Source organism: Cuculus canorus, chromosome 1, assembly GCF_017976375.1.
Source record: "Cuculus canorus isolate bCucCan1 chromosome 1, bCucCan1.pri, whole genome shotgun sequence".
NCBI lineage: Eukaryota > Metazoa > Chordata > Aves > Cuculiformes > Cuculidae > Cuculus > Cuculus canorus.
The window spans coordinates 15,200,289-15,225,421 of record NC_071401.1 but is presented as its reverse complement, the minus strand read 5'-3'; the positions used below and the strand labels follow the sequence as shown (position 1 = coordinate 15,225,421).

General features: G+C 47.7%; 2 protein-coding genes across 3 annotated transcripts in view; one reads left to right on the top strand and one right to left on the bottom strand.

The window, feature by feature from the left end:
- Nucleotides 1–15,862, top strand: part of PPME1 (protein phosphatase methylesterase 1) — a 36,459-nt gene extending 20,597 nt beyond the window's left edge. The window contains exons 4-14 of one of the 2 annotated variants that reach the window (XM_054080688.1): nt 1,218–1,275; nt 1,830–1,881; nt 3,555–3,709; nt 4,247–4,337; nt 5,061–5,126; nt 5,908–6,040; nt 6,764–6,893; nt 7,592–7,636; nt 8,609–8,673; nt 9,657–9,724; nt 10,995–15,862. In XM_054080688.1, coding sequence (XP_053936663.1) covers nt 1,218–1,275; nt 1,830–1,881; nt 3,555–3,709; nt 4,247–4,337; nt 5,061–5,126; nt 5,908–6,040; nt 6,764–6,893; nt 7,592–7,636; nt 8,609–8,673; nt 9,657–9,724; nt 10,995–11,013 — 882 coding nt within the window. In that variant the 3' untranslated portion in view covers nt 11,014–15,862. The remainder of the gene's footprint in view (nt 1–1,217; nt 1,276–1,829; nt 1,882–3,554; nt 3,710–4,246; nt 4,338–5,060; nt 5,127–5,907; nt 6,041–6,763; nt 6,894–7,591; nt 7,637–8,608; nt 8,674–9,656; nt 9,725–10,994) is intronic. The other variant, XM_054080683.1, reaches the window with a different exon arrangement.
- A 1,193-nt stretch (nt 15,863–17,055) lies between these two features.
- P4HA3 (prolyl 4-hydroxylase subunit alpha 3) lies at nt 17,056–23,589 on the bottom strand. Its single transcript, XM_009566509.2, has 14 exons — nt 23,568–23,589; nt 22,696–23,167; nt 22,057–22,199; nt 21,443–21,663; nt 20,499–20,648; nt 20,363–20,414; nt 20,012–20,169; nt 19,750–19,926; nt 19,356–19,420; nt 19,016–19,175; nt 18,463–18,525; nt 18,120–18,188; nt 17,496–17,592; nt 17,056–17,309 (listed from the first exon to the last, which is right to left on the bottom strand). The coding sequence occupies exons 1-14, from the start codon at nt 23,587–23,589 to the stop codon at nt 17,239–17,241; spliced, it is 1,920 nt and encodes a 639-aa protein (XP_009564804.2). The 3' UTR covers nt 17,056–17,238.
- Between the last annotated feature and the right edge of the window lie 1,544 nt (nt 23,590–25,133).

The window sequence follows — 25,133 nt, the reverse complement described above, 5'->3', positions numbered from 1 at the left end:
TAAATGTTTAGGTTGAAGCAGAACTTAAAAAAATAAACCCCCAAATGACGTCTGCCCTAAAAAAATAGAAGAAGAAAGCCAAATTGGGAAGCTTTGAGGATAACCATCTATAAATAAAATAACAGCATGCAGTAGTCTTGTGCTCCTTTCTTCTTTTGTTTATTGGCCTGGTAACTTCCTGGATGATGTGTTTGTCCTCTTGCCCAAAGTACTCCTATCTGGATAAGACCAGGGCGCTGGGAGCCTTCACATTCTCTGACATCACGTTGATGATCCTCTTTCCTTCCTACCGATGATAATTTGAGTTTTAGCAGCAGACTGCTCATCTAACTGGTTAAATTATTGTTTAGGTGCATAAGCTCTAAAACACTAACTTGTGGATTCAGTGGGTTTTGGGAGAGCAGCTGCTACAGTCATTTAGGAGTTGAATAGCTGAACAGTCCGAATATGAGGACTGGGTATCTTTCAGATCTCTGCCTATTATGTAGGTGATTCTATTAAGAATTCCTCAACAAATTCCCCTGCTCCTGCGGGGCTGTTATTTAAATAATCAGTGATTGCTTAATACGAAAGTCTTCCTTTCAACAAAGAATGCCACTTAATCACTGTGATGCCTGAAATAACTTAGGTAAATTGAGGTGTCAGGGATAAATAGAGTGATAATCATATTGCAGCCTTTAGTTACTTTAAAATGATTCCTTGCTTGTTCCCCCAGCCCTTTTGGACTAATCAGTTTTTGTACATTTCAGCCTTACTGTAAAATTCTGTTCCTTGCAGCACACCTTTGATTTGCTTTCAAAGCAGCTGCTTTATCTTCCTGTCTGCTGTACAGCCAGGATGAGTTTTGTAGCATGTGGGGCTTGGGGAAAGGGGGCATCACTTTGGTGTCTGCATTTCAATTTTTAGAAGTGCTACAGAGCTTGAGTTCATTATCCTCAGAAACACACGTAATGTCTTAAGCACAGGGAAATAATGTCCTTGGAGACTGTGTTAACAATGGTAGAAAGGATGGAGCTTTGGGTAATTAAGGATAGTTTATATGGAATATTCTTGCTTGTGTTCTGTGATGCCTCATGCAATCCAGGTTCACCCACAGTAGAGGATTTTTGTCACACCATCTGAGCCTTTGCTGTTTCAGGGAGTGCTTAATGTTGCTAACGGTTTTGATGAGGTGTGGCACTTTTGCGCATTAATACTGTCTTTGTTCCTTCTTGCAGTCTGCAATCATTAACAGGATTCAGTGTAGGATTGTGGCTTTAGATCTCCGAGGCCATGGTAAGTAAAATAAAATTAAAATCACTTAAGCATGTTACATGCTCTTGTTTTTTAAAGAAGTTGTGAGGAATCCCTCTAAAGATGACTAAGAAAGCATCCTGAAGGCATTCCAATTTTTATTCAAAAGCAGGGATGGATTAGTGGTTTCTGAAGTTCTGCAGCGACCTGTCCTCATGTGCCAGAAGCTGAGACTCACTGTGCCTGTGTGTGAGGTGGTGGTGGACTTGTTCCTTCTTACATTCTGGCACCATCCCCCTCCTTCATATTTTCATAACATATGGGGTCTTTACCATTAGAAATAAGGTCTGTTCCTTAGTTTTAAGGTACGTGGCAAACACAGAACAGTCATGGGGAGCGTCTCCTACCAGTAAGCTATAATGCAAACAAGTACCAACCGTTCCTATTAATTCTAGTTTTCTTAATTATTCATGTTAACTGCAGCATGCTTGCTTTTAATAACTGTGCCAAAAAGCTTTGTACAGTTGCTGCTTTCAGTCCTGAGGGTTCTGAAAGTTTTCAGCTTATGTCAACTTAATTTTTTTTTGTTCTTACAGGAGAAACAAAAGTTAGGAATCCTGAAGATTTGTCTGCAGAGACTATGTCAAAGTAAGGAAGTTTATGCTCTCTCTTCAGTTTTTCTCTTTTTACAAACCTGTATTTCCTTCCTTTGATTGAACAATAAACTACTTGAGGACACATTCATTCGAGGGAGCTCGAAGGTAGTTTCTTTTCTTATGATTCTGATAGTTATCCCTTTTCTTCCTTCCATTTTGGGGCAGTTTGAAATGTATTTGAAATGATATCTCTTCCAGACAAGTCAAATTCCAAACTGGAGTTGCTCTCAAGGTGCCCTCAATTTTTAAACTCACTTTATAGATCAGTCGCTTCATTGCAGGGAACACTTTAAACCTGTAGCACACAGTAAATCTTGCTAGGGATGTCCTACTGGAAGGGGAATGATTTCCTTGGACTTAACCAAGTGGGGCATTTTAGCTTGAAATCACCAGTTTGTTTCTTCCTCTGCTCCTCAAAGGAGCATTCAGGGCATGCCCGGTGTTGGACAAACAGCATTCCAAAGTGTGGTTCACAGACTGAGACTGGCAAGCAGGAAGGGAGTTGCTTTTTCAGGCTACCACGACCTGCTTTAGAATGCAAATCCCGCTCTTGACAAAGCTGTAAGAAAAGCAAATACCCACTCCTAAGCACATTATGTTATGTCCACATTTATTACAAAGAGGCTTTTTGCTCTGTCTGTGATTAAATCATGAAGGATTTTGTAACCTTGTATGAACAAATCCACTTGGTTTGTTGTGGGGAGGCCATGTGTGAAATGTATTCTGACTTCCATTGTATACCTTATTGCTGCTGCTTCTGGCTTGTCAGATCCTGATGTAGGGATGTTCTTATGAAATGGTTAGACTTTTTGGATCAGGAGCAGCACTACTGTGGAGGGAAAACAAGTTTTCTGTTGTTTTTAAACCTCTTAACAATGAGCTTGAAAGTTGTTCCTGAGTGGCCTTTGAATTATAAGTATTTTTTCTTTCTTTCTTTTTGTTTTGACTTGTTTTCCATGTTCTAGCTGCAAAACTGTGCAAGTCTCCAGGTCCTCTGAATGGTTTTAGACAGGAAAGCCCATTTTCGTGCCTTAAACCACAGCCGTCTTCAGCAGATTTCAGTCATTAGCTCTGATGTTGTTGTGGTTTGTGTGAACCACACCAGCCAAGCTTTCACATACTGCAGTGACAACTTCAGTTTAAAATGGTTGCCTTATGGAAAGGATGGGGAAATTGCCCCTTGCCTTGTAATATCTGGGCTCACAGAGAGTCTGGGTTTTTTTGCCTGTGCTTTACGTTGTTTATTTTTGCCTTGGTCAGTAGTGCTCAGTTATTTTCTCTCTTTGATTGCAAAAGGTTTTTCCTTTCAGAATGGTGAATTTCTTAGTCTGTGCTTTTATTTAACTTTCCCACCAGCTAACATCAACATAAAATGTTCTCTTTGGGGTTTTCTTTTAAATGAGCACTTTCAATTAATAAAAAGGGAAATGACATGCTTCTTCAGGAAGGTATTGGCTTGGATGGTTTCCTGTATTGGTGACTAGATGAAACAATGTTGAGAGAATAAACTTGTCTAAATTACCTTTGGGTTAAATGAGCATACAGAGAGGATTTGGAACTGGGTGTCTGTCTTGGATCTGTACTTTCTCCTTCCCAGTATACTAATCCACTTCGGGAATCTATCAAGGTAGAGAAGCCAACCATGCTTTTATCTCGGTTTGGCAGAGACGTTGGAAACGTGGTTGAAGCTCTGTATGGGGACCTTCCTCCCCCTATCATGCTGATCGGGCACAGCATGGGGGGGGCCATCGCAGTGCACACGGCAGTCGCAAATTTGGTGCCAAGTTTACTGGGTCTGTGCATGATTGATGTTGTGGAAGGTAAGTGTGTGTACCCTTGGATAGGCTTCTGTACCCTGGGATGGGGACTCTGTCTTCCACATTGATCTTTTTCTTTTTATCCCAAATCCCTGAATACAGAAAGTTTTGCCTAGTTTTTAAACCAATGCCAATTCCGTCATCCTAACAGATGCTACCCACATGAAAGTCTTTCTACTGTGACCCTCTCCTTTTGCTGTTCCCAGATGGTCTCACTGTTTGCTCTTTTCTTGGTAATTGCTTTGCAATACTTTCTTGTTAGCGGGGAGAAGAGTGTCTTTTTATATAATAGGTGGTGCTGATGAGTAGTTGCTGCCTTCTCTCACTACTCGGATGTCCTAACTGTTCAAATATTAATTCTCTGATGTGGCCACAGGTGTGACTGTGGGCCCAAGAGTACCAAGCTCTACTTTCCTTAACAGCGTTAAACCTCAGTGAGCTCCATCTCTCTCTGAGGGTGTTTCCTGGTAGCCAGCTCTGTATAGAGGGATGTGGCAATTATTTCATCAGATACCATAAAGTTAAAATACTTGGTTTTAGGTACAGCCATGGATGCGTTAAACAGCATGCAGAACTTCTTGAGGAGTCGTCCCAAAACATTCAAGTCGATTGAGAATGCCATTGAGTGGAGGTAATGCATGGGCTTATGTAGTCTCCAAAATCACTTGTCTTTGTAGCTTGCTTCCTGAAGGAAACAAAGTTTATATAATTTGTCTGTCCTTTCACGCTCACTTTCCCCACTGTTGTCGCCAATTCCTTGGCTGATTTAACAGGGAGAGACAGGTCTCAAAGATAATTGGAGAGTTGGCTGGGCGTTGGAGAAGGGTCCTCTAAGAGCTTCAACTAAGGGAAAGCTTCACTGGTATGAATTGCAACATCTTTGTAAGTGTCCCAGCTATTAAAACAGAAGCTTGAGACATCCCAGTCTGTAAGAAATGGGACTTATTTCCAATGCATGAAGAATTTATTACACATTTGGCAGCTGACTGAAAGGGAAGAGGCCTCACGTTTAAGTTTGTAGACTGGAGTACAGAAAGCTCAGTTCTGTTACCAAATAACCACGTAGTTGCTGATCTCTCCCTGCCCCCTGCCATGAGGTGGGTATAACCCTATTTTACTGTTTTCCTATCAGCACTTCTTCCACACGTGTTTTAAATTCACAGTTACAATGATAATGGGGGGTTCAAGTAAGTAGGCATGTAATGTGAAGTGCTCTGAACACCTTCTGAGATCAGGAGGTTGGGAATGGTTTGGGGAAATCATGAGTGGTAAAGAGCTTTTGCTCTTGTTTCTGAGTCTGTTAGTAATTGATTATCTTTAGTAACTATTTCTGCTTTTCCTCTGATTTTTCTAGCGTAAAAAGTGGACAAATAAGAAATCTTGAATCTGCCAGAGTTTCTATGGTCGGTCAAGTCAAACAGTAGGTGGTTTGTTTGGGGTTGGTTTTTTTTTTGTTGAAAGCTCTTAAAATAATTTTATCTGTTTTACTATCCCATTGCTAGAGAGCATAAATTCACCTGGAAGTGAAAATTTCTTCAGTAAATACAAATTTCTTATCACTTGATCACATTTGGTACTACCTGCAGCAGCACTGAATTGTAGTCATGGCACTTAGAGAAAACCTGGCTAAAATTTCCCTGGGGCAAAATCCACCAAGAGCCATATTTTGAGAAGTTACTACTGCTTATTGTATATTCCTTGCTGTGTCTGCCTTTATGTGCACATTAAGAAAATAAATGTTAGTCTGATGTCTCTTCAGAAATTTTGCCCTAAGTCAGGTTGGCCTTCTGGGTACGGTGTCTTTCACTTCCTTTAAAAATTGTTTATCTGTTGCATTTTGAGAGTGATCTGAGAAGGTTTGGGGGGGAATCAGAGTAACCTGCTTGTGCCACTCCAATCCTTGATGTAACTGGAGCCCTTACAAATGTCCCATACTCCATTAAGAAAAGCTGTTGTTGATTGTTTGACCACTTCTGCCTCCTCTAAGTAGCTGTTTGCATTTATATTTGCACTGGGATACATGTGCTGCATGGACACTTGGTCCCATGGCTAATCATGACTGTATCTTTCATCCACAGCTACTTTTAAAATTGAGGAGATGTTTTTAGACAGTATCTGAGAAGTTGCTGACCACTTTAGGTTAAAGCCTGTGGGTTTTTTTTCTTTTGTCAGGGAATCAGTTTCTGATCTTATTTTCACAGATGTGAAGGGGCTGCCAGCCCTGAATGTCCTAAAGCCATAGTGGAGGGTATTATTGAAGAAGAGGAGGAGGACGAAGAGGATGAAGAAGGGGGAGGCTCTGTCAATAAAAGGAAGAAAGAAGATGACACAGAGGTAAAGGTTCTTGCTGTGTTTGCGCAGTGCTCTGTTGCAAGAGTATCCACCAGTAGTTATCCAAATCAGTCCCAATACTAAAGGGAGCAACTCCAGGACCAAAAACTTTTATTGTGACAGTTGTTTTTCTTTGTCTCGTGCCACTTATTCTATCTTAGAGTGTTACCCGAAAGCATGTGTTTGGTTTTCTTTCCTGAGAAGTTCACAGATTTAATGCATGTGGCCTGAAACAGCAGCTTCTGGCCTGAAAGAATTGAAATTAACTCTTCTCTGAGTCTTTGTGATATTTCTGTTTGTTTCCGTAGCATAATAGCATTTAGGAGGTCATACAGGCAATTGCAAACTAGGAATGTAGATTCCTCGAGGAAAATTGTTGTAGCCAGCTTAGCCCTTTCTCCTTCTGTGTTACCTAAGCGAGAGCTAGACCTGAATGTTCAACTTGTGAGCTATTTGTACCAGTAAAAAATAGCAAATTGAGTGCCCTGAATACTGCAGCCTTCTCTTGATCTACAGTTGTTGCTCCTGTTGAGTCTTGTGTCCTACTTGTGTACTTTGGCTGCGATTTAGAGAGGATTTTAGGAGTAAGAAGAGTAATTCCCTGGAAGTGTATAATCCACCAGAGGGAGCCAGTATTTTTTATATATACTTCCAAGTGACACTGAGTTCATTTTATTTCAGCTGTTTTACTGATCACTAATGCAGAGCGCTCTCTCCTCCCTGCAGACGAAGAAGGAGCACTTATACACATGGCGAATTGAACTGGCGAAAACAGAAAAATACTGGGATGGCTGGTTCAGGGGTTTATCTAACCTCTTCCTAAGCTGTCCAACTCCAAAGCTTTTGCTTTTAGCTGGTACGTATCTCTTACAGTCCTCTCTACGTTTAGTGGCCGTTCAGTTCAGTGATGTCCCACTTGTATTTTAGAGAGTAGGGTCAGCGTTTGGCTGATGTCTTTCTCTTAGAATAGCAGACCTGTCTCTTCCACCATGGCTTTTCTGTGTATCTTGAAATATTATAAAATGATCCATTTGATCTGTGCCAATCTGGAATTAGTTCAGAGCATCTAATATCAAAATAGCACGGTGTAACGACATACTGTGTATTGCAGCTGTTGGATGGGTGGTTTTGTTCTAAGATGTGGAAGAAGAGCAAATGGGACAGATCCAAGCTGCCCTTCAGCCTCCACTACTACAGTATTTTCCTACAGATACTGGGCATGATTTGAACTTTTCAACTAAAAGTCAAATTATCAGTGTTCCAAGCCAACTCTAGGTCCTTTTTCGTGCCTTAGTAAGTAGTACAGTGTGTAACCAAGAAAAATATTCTTTTAAGTTGCAGGAAGGGTTGTGTTCTTAGATTTTTGGCTCAGATTCTTTCCTGTCAATTTATTCTCTTGAGGTGCAGCAGTGAAATGTCTTTGTGGTGGGTGTCAGAGGCTTTTTTTTGCATTTTTCAAGCCAAGCATCTCCTTTAAAATGTCAAGTAAGGCCCTGCTTAGATAGGCACGTTCTCTCTGGCTTTTCTCCAATACGTCTGTTTATTTGGTTGTAGGTGTTGACAGGCTGGATAAAGATCTAACAATTGGACAGATGCAAGGTAAATATTTAATATTGTTACTCTACTCTTACTGTAATGCTTTGTTTCTATAATGGGTTGTTGCTGTGGGTACAGGAAAGAGAGACAGCTGAAATGGCCTCTTACCAGGTGCAGTCTATGTTGAAACGAATGTGTGTTAAAGCATTAGTCTATCCCAAGGTGTTCTCTAACTGTGTGTGGTTGTAGAAGAGCTGGAGAAGTTGAGAAGGGAAAGGTTCAGTTAGAAGCTGTGAAGGGCTATTGCCATGGTTTTTGTTCAGTCTCATATTCAGTGTTTCCAGTAATGGCGCTGCTGCACTTCTTTTGAATCAGAATGATTGTCGGTGAGGGTTTCTTTCTAATCTTTTTTTTCCTTCTAATTACATTCTTGATGTTCCTAGCTAGAACACTTAGGACTATCCAAAACTGGTCTCCCAGTGTTTCTGGCAGACATCAGAACAAGATTCAGCATCTGCATTAAGGGTTTTGGTTTGGTTTTGTTTTTTGTTTTTTTCTTTTTCTCCAATCTCAGCTTCATTGATTTCCAGAGCAACCAGTACTGGAAAGTAGTACTGGGTAGCAGGTTAAACATCACGTTAAGGTAGATCCAGTAATGGTTTCAGCTTTGAAAGATAAGTCTTGCCTGTGCCAAGGAGCTCTAGGAAGCTTTGCTTCATTTTAAATCCTAGTAACCTGTTCTAGTTAAACCTGGGGAAAATGAATTAAGCAGCCAGTTCTTGTTTTTTAATTAAACTGTCTGCTGTGTGTATTGTACAGTTTCCCTTAGACTTCTGTGCCTTCCCTGGTCCCTCTTTACCGAATTCGTATAGTGAGGTTTAGTGAGGTTTGTTTGTAAAGAATGTGAGATCCTTTTTAGAAGAGTTCATAAATTCACTGTGCTTTTAAGGGTATAGTGTCTGATGTTTCCTGTATACACAAGAACTGCTTGCCTAAAGAACTGCTGTTAGAAATCAAGACTTTCTTGATCCACAGGGAAGTTTCAGATGCAGGTCCTCCCACAGTGTGGCCATGCAGTCCATGAAGATGCTCCAGACAAGGTGAGGCCCCCTGTGGGGTTAAAGCTAGATAAGTCACAGTCTTCACAGCTTAAATGCTCACTATGAAGCAGAGATTATACTTCAGGGGCGGTTTTTGGCACAACACCTTAAATGGCTATTTGCAAAACAGCTTGGATTTTTAAGCTGGATGGAATGCCTGGGCTAAGATGTTACATGACACAGGGCTTGGCTACATTACAGATTTAACTCGCAGGCTAGTGGCAATATGCCTAACTCTTACCATGTGGAGTGTGGATTTATCCTCCCTGCCTTTCCTCATGAAGTTCTCCACTCTCCCTTGTACTAAGCTACAGCTTTTGGGGTTGGTCTTTTTTTTTTTGAGTTGGGTGTCTCACATTTTCCAAATATGAAACAAATGTTACTGAAACAGCTCACAGACTGACAGAGCAGTGCTGCTTCTGGGCTGCTGAAGTTAGTGTCCAGATAGAAGCAGGAATGTGGTGCAGCCAGTGGAGCTTGTGGTTGGAAACACATCTGCTTTAAAGCTTGTTCTACAAGTTCTTTTTTGCTGTAAGAGGAAAAACTCAGCCTTTCTGTGCTTTGCTTTACCAATGCTGAGTTCTTATATTGCTATTCTTTTTAATATAAATTCTAAGTGGTATTATTACTATCAGGTTACTTTCATGATTTATTCTTTATAGGAATAACTTGCATCGTGATTTTGCCAGACTCTTTTTCACCTGCTAAATTTAGGCATTGTTTTAAGAATTAATGAAAGAGATGGTTAAAAAGTTTTGTCAGTTCTTGATTGTGTTGTCACTTGTCAGAGGTGGAAGCACATAGTTCCTTCTTTTGTAAAGAAGCCTGTTATAAAGAGGAGCAAAGGAGCAAACTTGGTTCAGCTAGAGAGTCCTGACAATGCAAACTATTGTTGGAAATGCCACAGGCTTTGAAAACTACTGCACTTCTTATCTTTGTGTCCCTTTAAATTCTGATAGATTTTTCTTTTCCCCCTCTGTCAGGTTGCTGAAGCTGTTGCAACGTTCCTGATCCGTCACAGGTTTACAGAGCCCATCGGTGGATTCCAGTGGTAAGGCTCTGTGGGTGCTAGAGCCATGCAGTCCTTGAGCAGAGCTCTTGCTCTTAGTGCCTGGCTCTGAATGTGGGAGGCTGGAGTTTTAGCGTAATACTAAAAACCACATGTTAACAAACAGCTTTGAATCGCAGCCAGTAATGCATTTGATGTTTGTGTTCTCTCTAAACTTCTTGCACATTAACTTGTGTTAATGGAACCTCCTTCTTTGGATAGTAGGAGCGAAGCAGATCCTCCCTAGCTGATTCCTTTCTTTATAGCCTGCCAGAAAGCAGAATAACAAGTTTTATGGTATTCTGTTTAAATAATAGTTTATTTAAGTGGTCAAGGCCCTGTATTTTGGAAACAACTTGCACCACGCTTTGACCAGGAAATACAGATGAGATTAGGCAGATAAAGCTGTGGGCTTCACTTTGCTGACTTCACCATACTTATCTCCTGTGTTTTCATATCCTACTGAACTGTAGAAGCCACAAAGCAGTGAGAGCAGGTTACGACTCATAAGCTTGATTAGAAAAACTCTCAGTCTTAGTTACAGAACCATAAAGCTAATAACTAAACCAATGCTTAGACCTCATAGAAGGTGCACATCTGTTTCACCACTCACTTGAAGGGTGATGCTACAATAGCAGTCCTGAAAATCTTCCCTGCTTTTAGCTAATAGTTCTTCAACAAAAGGCAGAAGCTGCCGAATGTGTGATACTGTAGGACTGGCAGCGCTAAAGAGGTATTGCTGGATGATCTCTTTCTTTTTTTCCTCCTTTCTCCTGTGCCCTTGAGGCTGAAACAGTAGAAGTGCTGGATTGTGGCCGCATGTTTTAAATCCAGTGAAAGGATATAGGATAGGCTTCTGTGTAAATGGTGAGAGAGGGAGAAAACCAAAGGATTGTGATGTTGTAATATTGAATCTCCACCAGGCTACCTGTGCTATCTCTGTGAATCTTGAAGGAGCTAGTCTGTTGCTCCTGCTATTATGGATTGTAGCAAAAGCAGCCTTAAAATATGAGGTCTGGAGAAAGTGAGATGGTTTGCTTACCTTATTGTGTCCTTAAGTCATGGACAGTGACATATTAAGCTTTTGTGCTTCTCACTACTACATAGCTCACAAGTTATTGTTGAATGCATCGACGCTGATTTTAACCCTTTCTGGCCTTGTTTTACCATGGGTAATTGGCTAAACTTAGGACATTGCAGAGCCAAATATCTACAGAGAATACCTTGATTTTAACATGTGACCTTTCTTCCACTCTCCTTTTTCCCCTCATAGTGTGTTTCCTGCTTGTTAATACCCTGGTGTTCTCCAGCACTGAGTCCTGTTGTAAATAAACTGCACCAGAGGCCACTGTGATGTATCCATATCCTTTCATCTCTCCAGTTCAGCAGCAGTGAGAAGTTGGTGTGAGATTCATCCCCTAGAACTAGTTCTCCAGAACGTGTAAATGCTTAGGGACTTCCTTGTTGGGAAGCAGCTTGTACTGAAGACCATGAAAAGCTCTTCAGGCCCTTGGAAGCGGGCTCCTCTCTGCTGCCAGAAGGAAAGACCTCCTGAAATCCCAAGTAGTTGATCATACCGATCTCCATCAGTTCTCAGGCTTTCTTGGACCCAACTGCAAAGGGGCTGTTGGCAGTCCAGATCCACCAAGGGCATTGCAGCATAGCCAAAAGCTTCAGGATTTCTCCACGGAATCATCTAATCGTCTTTGAAGTGCCCCCTAGGTTTGTTTTTTATGTACACATTGCATCCCCTAAAGCAATTGAGGAATTGGCTTCACTGGAAGCTTGGGTTTCACCTCACCAGTGCCAGCCTTATGAGTTAAGCTGCGGGAAGAGCTGAGATGCTACTTTCCTGTGCACAGTTGGACTGGACCGTAGAACAAAAAGACAAGGTGGGACCGTGTGCTCCATTTCAGAGTCTTGCAGTATTCCTAATACTTGTTTCAAGTTCTCACTGAGAAAAATAGCCTGCGTAACTCCATCTACTGCAGACACATAACAGGCAGGGGACTCTCAGCCTGCTTTTATGGTGGAGACCCAAGAGCAGCAGCAACAATGCGGTCAACAGGCAGTGTCCCTGTTTGGCTGTTCTCTGTGCCTGGAATGTGTTTATGCTTCCCTCCTTGTAGCTGCTACACACAACTGAGCAGAGATTAGCACCTTGGGATGAAACATTGCAAGAATGCAGTAGATAAAACCCTGGAAGAGCTTGGATTCAGTCCTGCTGGTGTTGATGCAGAGGTGTAGGCAGCAGCTGCTGTGTTATGCTCCCCCCAGTACTGGAGAAAAGACCTTGGTTTCACTGTCACTTCCTAGATTGTTTTGCTGTGCCTGCCTTCCGTATTTCCACGCAAATGCAGTTGTTACGCAGAGAGTTTTTCTTCAGGGTTAAATTATGAACAGACAGTTTGTCAGATTGCTTTCACCTAAGAATCACTCTTGAGCTTGAAAGCAGGCACGTTTTGGATCAGTTTTTCTCAATACTTTGCTGGTGGTTGTCCAAAATATGTGTTTGGTTTTTTTTTCCCTTTGTGTCCATAACCCTTTGATGCTGTATGATGAAAGCAGTATTTTAACACTGTTTTGCTGAGGCAGAGTTCTGTCGTTGGCCTGATTTGGGAGCTGTGATGAGCATCCCTTCATATATCCTGTGACAAAAGCCATCATGAATTCTTGGCATTTGAGAGGTGCAGGTGGGGCAAAGGGAGAGCTGGCAAAGCCCGCTTTAACCTTGATGTTTACCCTGATGGAGAGCCACTCATCTCCTCTGATTCATTCACATGTGAGCCCTGGACACAGCAGTCATGGCCTTGCTCTGTGTCTCTTCCGTGAGACATCAGGGTGGGAAATGCCTGATTTAGAGATGAGAAAGTCTCATTCCAGAGAGCTCTCCTCTTTCCTGGCTCTTTGGCCATTGGCACTCAGGTGTTGAAAGAGCAATTGCTGGCTGCTGGTGCTTCCCTCTGTAAGTCACCATGTTAATTATTGCATTAGTTTACTGTGACCTCAATGTAATGTCCACTCCTGGTTTGATTAAATGGATCTTCAGTAGCTGAGATGCAAAACCGCACTTTCCCTGGCTGTATCCTGATGATTGGCAAAATCCTGGGTCCTTCCCAGTTGACTCCTTTGTTCAAATTGTTAGAGATTAAGTAATACGGTGTGTACGTCCAGAGTCTCACTCACTTCATGGAATAGTTAAGCATGTGCCTGTTGTCCTACTCATGAATGATCTTGGTAAAGTCACATTCCTCCGTGCTGAAGTAACTCAGAGGATCTGGCTTTGAGTGATTTGTTGCGGTATCTCCTTGCATTTGACTCTAATGTTATTCCTTTCATTTGCTTTTACGGTTTCTGAAATCGTAAGAAAAAACCAACCCCCAACCCTCCATGGAAAGCAAAAGAAAATCGGTTTTGTATTCTGTAGAAGCACCACTAGAAAATGAATGACTGTTTTCTGAATCCCGTGGGCTCCCCAGAATTATATTTTGTTGTTAACATTTGAGAAGTGATTGATAAATAAATATTTCAACAGCCTATTTAATGTGGCGTTTGCTCCATGCCAAGCTCTCAGTCCTGACTTCCATGAAATAGGCAGCCATTCAGGGACCTGTGTAGCACTGGCTTCCAAAAAAGGTGACTACAGCGATGGCAGCTATTGCATGTGGGTGGAGGAGGGAATTCCTTTCGGCTGTGTCGAGCTGCATTTTTGAGAGTGTACTTTTGTTTGAAAAATATTAATACTCTTGTTGCAGTTTCTCCTCCCTTTTCAAGGAGCTACAAGCAGAAATAAATGCTATTTGGGCGAAGGATAGCACAGACCATGGTAAAAGTAGCTGCAGAGAGAAGAAATGTTGTCTTTGACTCTTGTAAAATGGGGATATCTAGAATATCCCCCCTAACTGCCAGCTTTTCACTGCATTTTTCCCCAGCCTGCAGCATTGTACTGTCTCTGTGTGAAAGCCGATAAACAGGAGGAGGCTGTCTGAATTCAAAGATGCTGGTTTTATTCCAGTACTTTTGATTATATAGAAATCTCTCTTGCTTTTGTTCCAGTTGTTGGGTTGAGGTTCAGTGGAAACTTTTACAATGGAAAATCCCAAAGCTTGGCAGGAGCAGGAGGTGCAGTTTGGGAGGCTGGTTTGTTGCAGGGTTCACTTCTTAAATTTTTCAAATCGGACCCAGGGCAGGTTTTGCCAGCTCATGTGCACTGGACAAAACTGTCTGTGACTTGTAGATTCCAGGAGCATTGAAATTGCTGGAAAAAGATGTTTCCTCTGTTGCCAAAGTGTGTAGTTTTGCTTCGAATATAGAGCATGCAAATACAGCACTCGGCTGCTGCTCTCTGCACATGCTTAAGCCAGCACAGATGCTCCTGTTTTGAAAATGCTGTTAGTAACCCAAGCGATTGACCTGTACAGACACAGACACTCGCTGGTGATGTGGTTGCTGAATCGCACTGCTGTACAGGGCTCACTCTTCTTTTCAGCCTTATCTTTTGTCTTCAGCCTGTCCTGGTCCAGATGTGAAGTAGGTGGGAGATAGTATCAAAGCCACGTAAACATACCAATGCTTATTGCAATTGGAGGTCACTTTCTGTGCAACTGAGACACCCTTTGAAAAAAGGAAGAAAAGCCTTATAGTAAAGAATTAAAAATCCCTGCAGTGGTATAGAGATCCTTGGTCTGTCCAGCTGGGTTTCTTCCTCCAGGCTACAACTGGGTTTTCAGAAAGGATGCAGCTATAGGTAATTGATTTTTTTGTTTGTTTTCCCGTTTTGGCAAGAGGAAAGGACTGGGCAACCTGAGAAAGCCTATTCCACCTCTGCTTTCCACACGTTTGTGATTTGCAAGGCAATGCTGAGATAACCTAGGAAAGGTGGAGTGCTCCAGTGCTTGGCAGCACAAACCTTGCAAAACCCTACGCCTCCCCCTGCCCCATTCTGCACTGGTGATGGTGAAATTGTTCCTGCCTGACTACTGAGCTTATGATCAGGGAGCTCTTGGAGGTGTTTATGTTGTGATAGACCCCACTGGTAGCACCAGTAGACCAGTAAATACTGTGGGGAGGCAGTTCAGAGGCAACCTCCTTGCTTTTCCTCTCCCTGCAGGGCAGGGCCGAGCAATTGCAGTAGGGCAAAGTCATTTGCTGGCTTCTCATTTAGTGAGACTATCCCAGGACTCCATAAGTTTTATCAGTGTGCTGTCACATTCAACAGGGTCTTCGGTGAACGGGGGAGCACCCAGCAGGTATTGGAGCAGGAGAGAAAAAACAGCTTTGTGCTGAGGTTCTCCACCTCCTTGGCTTTATCTCTGATGTTTCTCCTCACTTCTGCTATTGCCTTTCATCTTGGGTGCAGAAGGGCCTGGGAGGAGAGGTCTTCAGAGGTGTCTGGCAATCAGCCATTCACTGGTTTGAACTGGTGCTCAACGCTCCTGGAAATCTAGACCTTGGATCTTCAGGTAAGGTCAAAAAGAGGGTTTATGGGTTGCCTTTTCCAAGAAAACTTGGCCCTGGTGCATTATAACACCATCTCTGAGGTTGGAGCTCTGCTCACAGCCTGAAACTGCCATTTGTGTTGCCCAGACCTGCCTCTCTTGGCTGTTGTCTGCCCTGATCTGTCCGGTAACGCTGCACCCTTGGCAATGTGTCCGAGGTTTGAGTGCTTGCTCCGAGCTTCGTTGTTGGATGCTTGGCAAGTTTAGGCCAAGCTTTCCCAGTCTGGTGAGGTGACCTCTTATATGTGCTGCTGTTTCCAAAAGGAAAATGTGTGTGTGTATTTCCAGAGACCGCGCTCTGTGTCCTGTGTCAACCTCATCCTGTTCCTGTCTTGTTCAATGTCTGTTTCTCTCGCCTACAAATAAAGCATTTGTGAAAAGCCTGGGGTAGGATCTCCTCCTTTCCCTTCAGCTGTGGTACTGGGGCTCCTCAGAGCAGCCTGTGGAAGAGGTATGTCGATCCGGCTGTTCCTTGGACATCCCTGAGGCCAGACCCAAGCCTTGCGTTTTCTGGTGACTCATGGAAGCCTCTCATCATCCCAAATATTTCCTTCTCCGTGCTCCAGAGTGGGGAGGAGCAGGGGATGCATTAACCACAGCTTTTCCCTTCCCACATGTACAGAAACATCTCCAAGTAATAAACCATGGCGCTGCAGTTGTGAAATAACCTGTGCTGTGTCTGACCATCTGGTTTGTGATACGTTAGGTGCTGGGGTTCCTGTTCCTGTCTGAATTAGGGGAAATTAACACTGAAATTTTGTAGGCTGCTTAATGCTCAAGGAAGTTTAACAGAGCTCAAAAGGGCACTTGTAGTATCCTCCCAGTGCTCTGGTTCGTGCTGCCCAAATGCTGCTCTCAGCTCGTTCCCTGCTGCTCTGTGCCTATAGAAGAGTTAAATCAGTGCTGGATAAATACAGCCATGGAGTGATAAATGCTCATTTTTAAGCCCAAAGTGTGGAGAGCCCTGGAAGATGTCTGCCTGGTGTGTTTTGTCCTTTTCTTTCTGGCTAGCAAAGAGGCTGAGACGTGACCAGCGTGGGAACTGGTCTCCTCAGACTGCAGTACCCTCTGCTTCTCCACCCAGAGTTCTTTAACCTCATCCAGACACCACATAGATGAGGCTGCACGAATGCAGAGTTGGGAAGTTTCTATGGGAGGGCTGACAGGGTTTTCCAGCTTGCCCTTCACTCCATTCAGGCTGTCCCTCATCCCAAGTGCATGCAGAGAGTAGTGCAGGCTCCCTGCCTGATCTCCAGGCGCTGCCAGGGAGCCCTGCTGCCTCTTTTTGCCTTCCAGTCACGCAGGTGCTGCAGTCAGGCCAGAGAAAGGGAGCTTGTTTTTGGAGCCCCAGGGGAGCAGCACTCACGCAGGCAGGCTGGGGGCCAGGGCGGCTGGAAGGCAGCTGCCACCTTCTCCTGCAAAGCCTCTCCTTACAGCTGTCGACTGCCCTTCTTCCCTTTCTGGGGTGTCCCAGTCAGAGGAGAGGGGGTTCACACTGCTCTTAGGACAAGGGCACAGCACAGGGCCACACAGTTGGAGAGATGCAGCCCGACACTGTAGCAGGCTTATCCGAGAGAGGCTAGCACAGTCTTTGCTTTGGTCCACTGGCCATTCTGTTCACTCTGAAGCCTACTGGTTACTGTAGAATTGCTATGCCACTAATTGCCGGTCCTTTTAGCAGAGAGACTTTTCATGTAGGGCTAGAGGAGGGGGCTTGAGGATGCATTTAGGGTCCAGGTTAGACTCACGGATTGCAGGGTGGGAGATACAGACACATACACACTTCCACACTTCCACAGCATCCCATCAGGTACCACACTGAGATATTTCTCCACTTAAGCATCTTTTGACTTTATTTTCACTGGATTTGGCCACAGCTGAGCAAGTGCCACTGCTCCTGCCAGCACCTCGTGCTGCTGCCACCCCCCTCCCTACCTCCTCTTGCTGCCTTAGGGCCATGCTGCACGAGGATGGCTTTGTCACCCATGGGTGTCGTGTCCTCGAGCCCACACCAGGGGTTCAGTCCTGGGGATTGGCGCTGCATGGACGCCGAAACTCCTGCCCGTGCTCATGGATCCATTTATTTGCCACTGGAAGGGACAAGGACAAGGGCCCTATCTACGTCTGTCCCCCATGGACCCCTCTCTGACCCTGACTTCAGTGACATATTTTTTACCTACTATCCATGATTTTTCTAGGTTCTCAGCCCCACCACCAGCAGAACTGCCCTTCCAGCCCCATGTCACCCTGTAGTGACACCCAGCACCATCTCTCACCCCACTTGTCCCCAGCTAGGACAGGGCAGCCGGCGTGCAGGGTGTCCCCGTCACCATCCCCGTTCCTCCGCAGGTTCCACCAGAAAAGAGCTGCATTCTGCAGAGCAGAGAGGGGTTTGGTACTCCTAAACAAGAGCTGGGAGCCCTGGAGTTTGGGTTTCACCCCCCAAAACATACAGAAGCCCAAGGGTTAGGGTTTGGAAACCTAAAAGAGAGCCAGGAACTTTCAGAATTGTGGTTTGGCACCCCAAGAGAGAGCTGGGAGCCCTAGAGTTGGGTTTGGCACCTCAAATTAGAGCCCAAACTGGATTTTGGCTTCCCAAAACACAAAAAGAAGCCCCAGGGCTAGGATTTGGCACCCCAAAACAAAGTCTGCAGCTCTAGAGTTGAGGTTTGGCACACCAAAATAGAGTTAGAAGCTGTGAGATCAGGGTTTGACATTCCTCAAAGGGAGCCAGAAGCCCCAGGCTGTGGGTTTAGCATCCCAAAACAAATCAGGGAGCCCCAGAGTTGGGGTTTGATATTGATACAGTCTTGGCTGCAACTCCCTGTGGGAGATGCGACACAAGAGAGCAGCGTCGCCTCTTCCCTGCTCCCAGGAGGGCTCATGTGGGTCCCCCTCACCTTAACCACTGGCACACTGATGTTAGCGTAGATGAAGGCAGTCGAGCCGCCAGCCTCTACTGCGCTCAGCTGGAAAAGGAGCAAAAAATATGAGCCATTGCCTTCCTCTCCCCATGTGATACGGCTGCTCCACATGGGGAAACCAAGGCACAAAACTTCCCTCGGTCCCCAACCGCATTTCCCTTGCTACAGCATGGCACAAGCTCTTAAATACTCTGCAGGTATTATCATTTAACACCCCATCACAGTCTGATTTAGGGTTGCCTTCACCTATCTCAAACACTGAACCATACTGACAAGCAAGTGCAGGTGTCTGTAGGGCTGGCAATGAGGGAGGACTCACATAGATCATGACTGTGGCGATCCTGTTGCCCGACTTCATTCTGTAAAGGGGGCTCTTCCTGGACTGCCCCAAAGAGTGAGGAGGTTGGCACAGTCAGTCCCATGGGGATGGTCAGTCCCGATCTGATGTGGTTTGGCCTGGAGGCACCTCACACCTTAACAGCACCAAGCTGCATCCAGGGAAATCCTTCCCTCTCCCTTCTTTTCCCTTCCTTCCTCATTCCTTCTTCTTCCTCCCTCCCTTCTTTCCCAGGAACATCCCAGGCACCAACCCACGGATCACTATCCCAGGACTGCCCCCACCCTCCCCTTCCCCAGGGACATCTGAGGGCATATCCCAGAGAATACCCTGGGACTACCTCCAGGAACATCCCAGGATCACCATGGGGAGCACTCCAAGGCCCATCTTTAGGAACATCATAGGGACCACTCCAGAGACCACCTTCAGCAACATCTGAGGGACCACTCCAGAGACCACCCCAAGGACCACCTCAAGAGCACCACAGAAGCCACCCTGGCTACCACCCCATGGACCACCCAAGCAGCTCCCTGACCGTAGCGTGGTCGAAGTGTGGCTCGTAGTGGCCTCCCAACCCGTAGTTGACCACCTGCAGGTACTCTGCGTAGGGTGGCCGCAAGTCCAGGCCAGTGACAGCAGCGATGCGCTGCTCCAACGCCTGTACCACCGGGTCAGCGGTGTCCTTCAACCAGGCACTGCAGGAGTACCGCACCTTCAGCGCTGCAAATTCTTGTGTGGCTGGGCTTAACCTTCACAGCACTGCTGAGTGTGAAGGACCCAGGCCTCCCCAGCATGGCTTCACTGCCACCTTGGTGGTGGCAATGGGGCCATTGTGGTCCCACTGGCTGGAGGACAAAGGAGGGGGTGGCTACTACCTCTTGCTTATCCGGTACTCGGCTTTCTGCTGCTTCTCCCCAGAGGCAACCACGGACCTCTGCAGCTGAAGGACACATAGTGAGGGGGATGTTGTTGCAGATAGGAACCCCCAAAACAAGCAGGGACCCCAGCTGAGGTTGAAATTGGTGGGTTTGTACCAGCTGGTTGCCAAACATCGCCACCCCAAGGTGTCCCACTGGGGTGATGGGAGCAGTGATAGCAGCTGGATTGAATGCCATCGGGTGTCCCCAAGTCAAGCCTGGACGGGTTTAGGGGCATGCATGGAAGTAATTTCTCCCCAAAATCTACTGGGGATTCAGATGTAGCTAAGCTGAACCACCAGCTCTTGGGGCACCCTCCTCCAGGAGCGGGACATCCCTGGGGATGGCTCACCCAGGGCCCTGCCAACCCCTTGATGGTCTCAGCTTCGGCATCACTGATGAAATCGTGGTACAAAGCCACATAAGGTCGGATCTGGACCATCTCTTTCTTGGCAGGCTGGAGAAGGAGGTAGGGGCTGCCGTTTGTCTCATAGGAGCAGCTGAGGTGTGGGAGATGCTCTGAGGCTGGCTGGGGAAAGAGAAAAACAAGGAGGGCGTGAGAGGGAGGACAGTGCTGAGGTGTGGGACTATGGCACCCCTCCTGCCAGTCCCACCTGATCCCCTGGGCGCTGGCACAGCTCCTCATAGGCGTCACGGCTCTGCAAGCGGGTGCTATTGGGGCGTTGCAGAGGTACGGCACTTGCCACTGTCCCCGTCTCCAGCAGCTTCTTGTATTTGACTACGTTCCTTGCCACCCTTCGATTACTGGGGTCTGTCAGAGAGGTGATGTCACTCAAAACACTGTTGTCTCCATCACCTCCCCCTTCCCTCAGCACCAGTCACTGGAGAATTTGCCCACATGGGGGCAAGAAATGGGGTGAAGGAGGCTGGTGCAGTGCAGAGGTGATGGGCATACCCCAAACCCTCTCCCTACCTCTTGTTGCATCCAAGGTTGCCTCACATACCGTACTGGAGAAACTCCTTGGAGAGGCTCAGGGCATGGGAAATGTTTCCAGCCTAGATGGGGTGAGCAGAGAGCCCATGAGCACAGTTCAGCTCTGCTGGGCACCAAAGGAATGAGAATGGGACTCGCAGCCATACCATGAAGTAGGAGAAGGCGAGATGGTCCAGAGCATCCTCCAGGCTGCTCCGGTCCTCAGGATTCCAGTTGCCATAGGAGCGGCGGAAGAGGCTGACAGCCTCCTCCAGCCACGCAATGGAGTGGTAGTAGTCACCTGTGTCGTAGGCCACCTGCAATGCAGCATACTGCCTGGACCTGCTAGATGGGCCAGCCTGGCCTGCATTCTGTCCCCCTCCAATGCCATCCTATCCCCATCACCATCTTCATCCCATTCCCTATTTCCTCTCCTCCTGTCTCATCTTGTCCCACTCCATTCTATCCCATTCTATCCCATCCCTATGCCATGTCAACCCATCCCATTGCAATTCCCACCAATCCTGTCTCATCACATCCTGTCGCTTTCCTATTCCTATCCTTATCCCCATTCCCTCCCACGCCATCCCTACCTTTTTCCATCCCTTCCTTCCCTGCCCTGTCCCTATCTATCTTGCTCCATTCCAAGCTCCATCTCCATCTGCACCCCCATCTTCATCCTATGCCTGCCATCCCATGCTGGCTTATCCTATCCCATGCTCTAACTCCCCATTCCTGCTCTACATGACACTCTGAGGACTTTACCCTGAACAAAAACCTCTATCAAAACACCCAAATCCCCTCCCAGGGATTTATGGACCCACTTTTACCCTGGGTGGGGAGTAACCCCATACCCAGCCAGGGTGGTGGGGCAGGACATCTCTTCTGGGTCACCAGCTGGGCTTTTCCCTCCCCGGGGGCCACACAACAGCAAGAAGCCCGGCTATCTGGGCAAGAGCTGAGAGGCGATGGCAGGCGGGTGGATGCCTGTGAACTGAATCAGAGGGGCCCCTCCACATCCGTGGGAGAAGAAAACTCAACATCAGTCCCTATGGAAGCAGCATCTTGGGCTGGAAAAGCTTCGTGGAGAGTTGATGAGGTTCACCCTCACCTTGCCCACGTGGAAGCAGTCATCAGCAGAGAGGGAGACGCGCCGTCCGGGGCTGTAGAGGGGTGGGCAGCTGGTGCCGGCTCGCTGGAAGATGCCATTGGCCATGCCCTTGACGCTGAGTCCATATACATCTTGCAGCCGCATCAGTGCCTGGGCCGCCCCATCCAGGTCCTCAGCTCCAGGTAGCTCATGCTCCACCTCCTTGAAGCCAGCATGGAATGCTGAGAGGAGGTAATTGGGTGCACGGATGGGAATTAATGAGCTTTTGGGGTGTAATTATCCTTATCCATCCCCGGGGATCCCACATGCGGCTCTTCCATCCATTCTCCTGCTACTCCACCTGTTCTCCTACTCCTCCACCTATTCCTTTGCTCCTTCTCCCATTCCCCTGCTCCTTCTCCCATTCCCCTGCTCCTTCTCCCATTCCCTTGCCCCTCCGCCCATTCTCCTTCTCCTTCATCCATTCTTCTGCCTCTCCATCCATTCTCCTGCTCCTTCATCCATTCTCCTGCCTCTCCATCCATTCGCCTGCTCCTCTACCAGGTCCCCGTCACCTCCTGGCTCTGCCCAGGTGACACAAGACATGCAGCTGAGCACTCCCCTTCCCTGTGTACCCTGGGTGTTCTCAGTGGCCTCGTCACTGTAGACAACGTTGGGCCAGTCAGAGTGGAGACGCTTGATGAGGCTGAAGGCCAGCAAGGGGTTGTCCACCGAGGCCTCAGGGTCCTGGTGCAGTGCCCGTACCTTCTCATAAAACCTACACAGCAGCCACTGGGTGACACTCTAAGTGATGCTCCTGGGTGGTGGCACCCCTGGCATGGGGTCTGGGGTCTAAGCCTCTCCATAGTTGAGCAGCCTTGACCCGGCATCCACTTTTTGGCCAAGACAGAGGTGGGGAAACCCCATCAAGGTTGGTAGATCCCCATCCTTGGTGAGTATGTGGGAATGCCCTGTGCCTTGGCCATGCTGTGACCCACATCCCCAGTGCCCTGCCCAGGGCTGGAGGGGACTATGTCTGGCTCCCGGGACATGGCTGGGGGCAGTGGGCAGTGTCCACACTGCACTCCACATCCACCCTTGACGTCCCACGCTCCTATTAAGAGGAACCCCAAAAAATTGGGTGCTGGGAGGGGGCGGGGGGCTGAGTTAATGCCCCCTCCCTGCCACTCACCCTTGGGGCCTGGGAGAGGGGATGCTCCCAGTGCTGTGTGGGAGCACCCACGTGATGCCAATGGGGTGAGGGGGTTCAGTACCTGGCGAGGCGGCGCAGGCGGGTGCTCTCCTCCCTCAGGTAGGCTCGCAGCTGGCGGAGCAGGTGGCCCTCGGAGCCCAGAGCCCTCCGCACACTCAGCATCGCCGTGTAGGTCTCGGCCGGGGCGGGGGGCGGCAGCAGCAGCAGTAGTGCCCCCAGCCCCAGTGCCCCCAGTCCCAGTGGCCCCAGTGCTCCCACTGGCCTCAGCACTCCCTGCCCCAGTGCCCCCAGCACGCCCAGTCCCAGTGCTCGCACAGCTCCCAGTGGCCTTGGCAGTCCCAGTGCCCCCAGAATTCCCAGTGTCCCCAGTGACTTCAGCACTCCCAGTCTCAGTGCTCCCAGAGCTCCCAGTGACCTCAGTACTCCCAGTCCCAGTGCTCCCAGAGATACCAGTGCCTCCAGAGCTCCCAGTGTCCCCAGTGACTTCAGCACTCCCAGTCTCAGTGCCTCCAGAGCTCCCAGTGCCCCCAGCACTCACAGTTCCACCGCTTCCAGTGACCCCAGCACTCCCAGTGTCCCAGCGCCCCCAGTGATCCCAGCCCCAGTGCTTCCAGTGCTCCCAGTGCCCGCATGCAGCCGCCGCCGCCGGGACTGGGCGGGGAGGGGCGGGGAAACTCCGCCTTGGATGAAGGGATCGGGGGGTGGAGATGGGGGAGCCCCGGATCCGCCACGCTGGCTGTGGGGGGGATGTGGTGCTCCTGGTCCCCTCCTGCCTGTCCCCCTCCGGCCTGTTTGTCCCTGTCCCCATCCTGCCTGTCCCTAATTCCATGCTGTTCCCCTCCTGCCTGTCTCCACCCTGCCTGGGACTCATCCTGCTTGTCCTTGTCCCCATCCTCCCTGTCCCTGGCTGTCCCCATCCTGCCTCAGACTCACCCTGTTTGCCCTCCTCTTCCATGTCCCCATCCCATCCTGGCTCCCTCCTGCTCATCCCCATCCTGCCCTGTCCCCACTCTGTCCTGTAATTAAATTCCATGCTGTCCACCTCTTTCCTATCCTGTCCCCATCCTGTCCTGTCTCCATCCCATTCCATCCAAATGGGGTGAAGGCAGCGGGTCGGGGATGTCCTTCTGGGTTCCCACCAATGCTGTGGATGCTTTCTCATCCTGGAAAAACCTCTTTTTGCAGAAACTCCATCGGAGTGGGCACACACAGGTGCCCCGTCTGTATGGACAGCACTGTGATGACACCCCAAAATACACCCCTAGTCAAGAAAACGCACTCACCCCTCCTGGAGCCTCCTGGGAAAAACAGATCAGAATCAGCTGAATTACCAAAAGAAAGGCTGAAAGAAGATGAGTTTCTCCCAAGGTGGCTGCACCCATGCTGAGGGGCCAGGAGAAGCCAGCCTTGTCCTGCACCACAGCGGGGTGATGCTGCAAGGACATAATGGCTGTAGGAGCATGGTGTGTGCAGGACTTGGGGTGGGCATTGATCTGAGATCCTCCACTCCAGCGTCTGGCTACCATGTTTCAACGCTCCCCTGTGCCCCAAGTTCCTGTCACCCAACCATGTCCCATGTTCCCATCACTCAACCATAACCTACATTCCCATCGCTCAGCCATGTCCCAATCATTCCACGTCACATGTCCACATTGCTCAGCCATGTCCTGTGTCCCACTCATGCCATGTTGCACGTTCCCATCACTTGGACATCTCTTGTCTTCACCACTCCACGTCGTATGTTCCCACCACTTAGCCATGCCTCATGCCGTCATCATTCCATATCATACATTCCCATCACACAGCCATGTCCCACATCCCATTGCTCTGCTGTCTCATGTCCCTGTCGCTCAGTCAGCCCGTATCTCCATCATTACATGTTGCAAGTCTCCATCACTTCACTGTGTCCCATTTCCCCATCTTTCCCTGTCCCAGGTCCTCCTCACTCAGCCACACTCCTGCATCATCTCTCCCTCTCCTCCTTCCCCTGCCCACCAGTCACCTCAAGAAGGGGGACAATGCCCCCCCCCCCAATTCTAGTGCTTTCCTCACCCCCCTCCCTGTCCCCGCTGCAGCTGCTGGAGCAGACCAACCAGTTGCCTGTTGTGAAACTCCATCCAGCATCACCCTCTGCCACCAAACCCCACCTCCTCAAAGCCAAAACCCATAAGTACAATCCCAGGTAACACCAGCTCCCCACGCCGTGCCCATCCTGCTCCTGGCCCCCAATGTCCCCCAAGGATCCCCTGGTGATGCCAGCCTCACCAGTGCCCAGTGGACTGGCCACTGCTCTGCTTCTGCTTTGTCCACAAGGCTCAGCAGGGATATTTTGGCTGCCCCCAGCACTACCAGTAAGATGGGGATACTGGGACCAACACCCACTCTGTATCCCCATGCGCGTCTTCTCTTCCAAGTACTACGTGCCTAAAATGTAGTGGTAGATATATAGCATATAGATATAAATAGAGCAGGAAGTGGTAATGCTTGAGGCCATCCCAT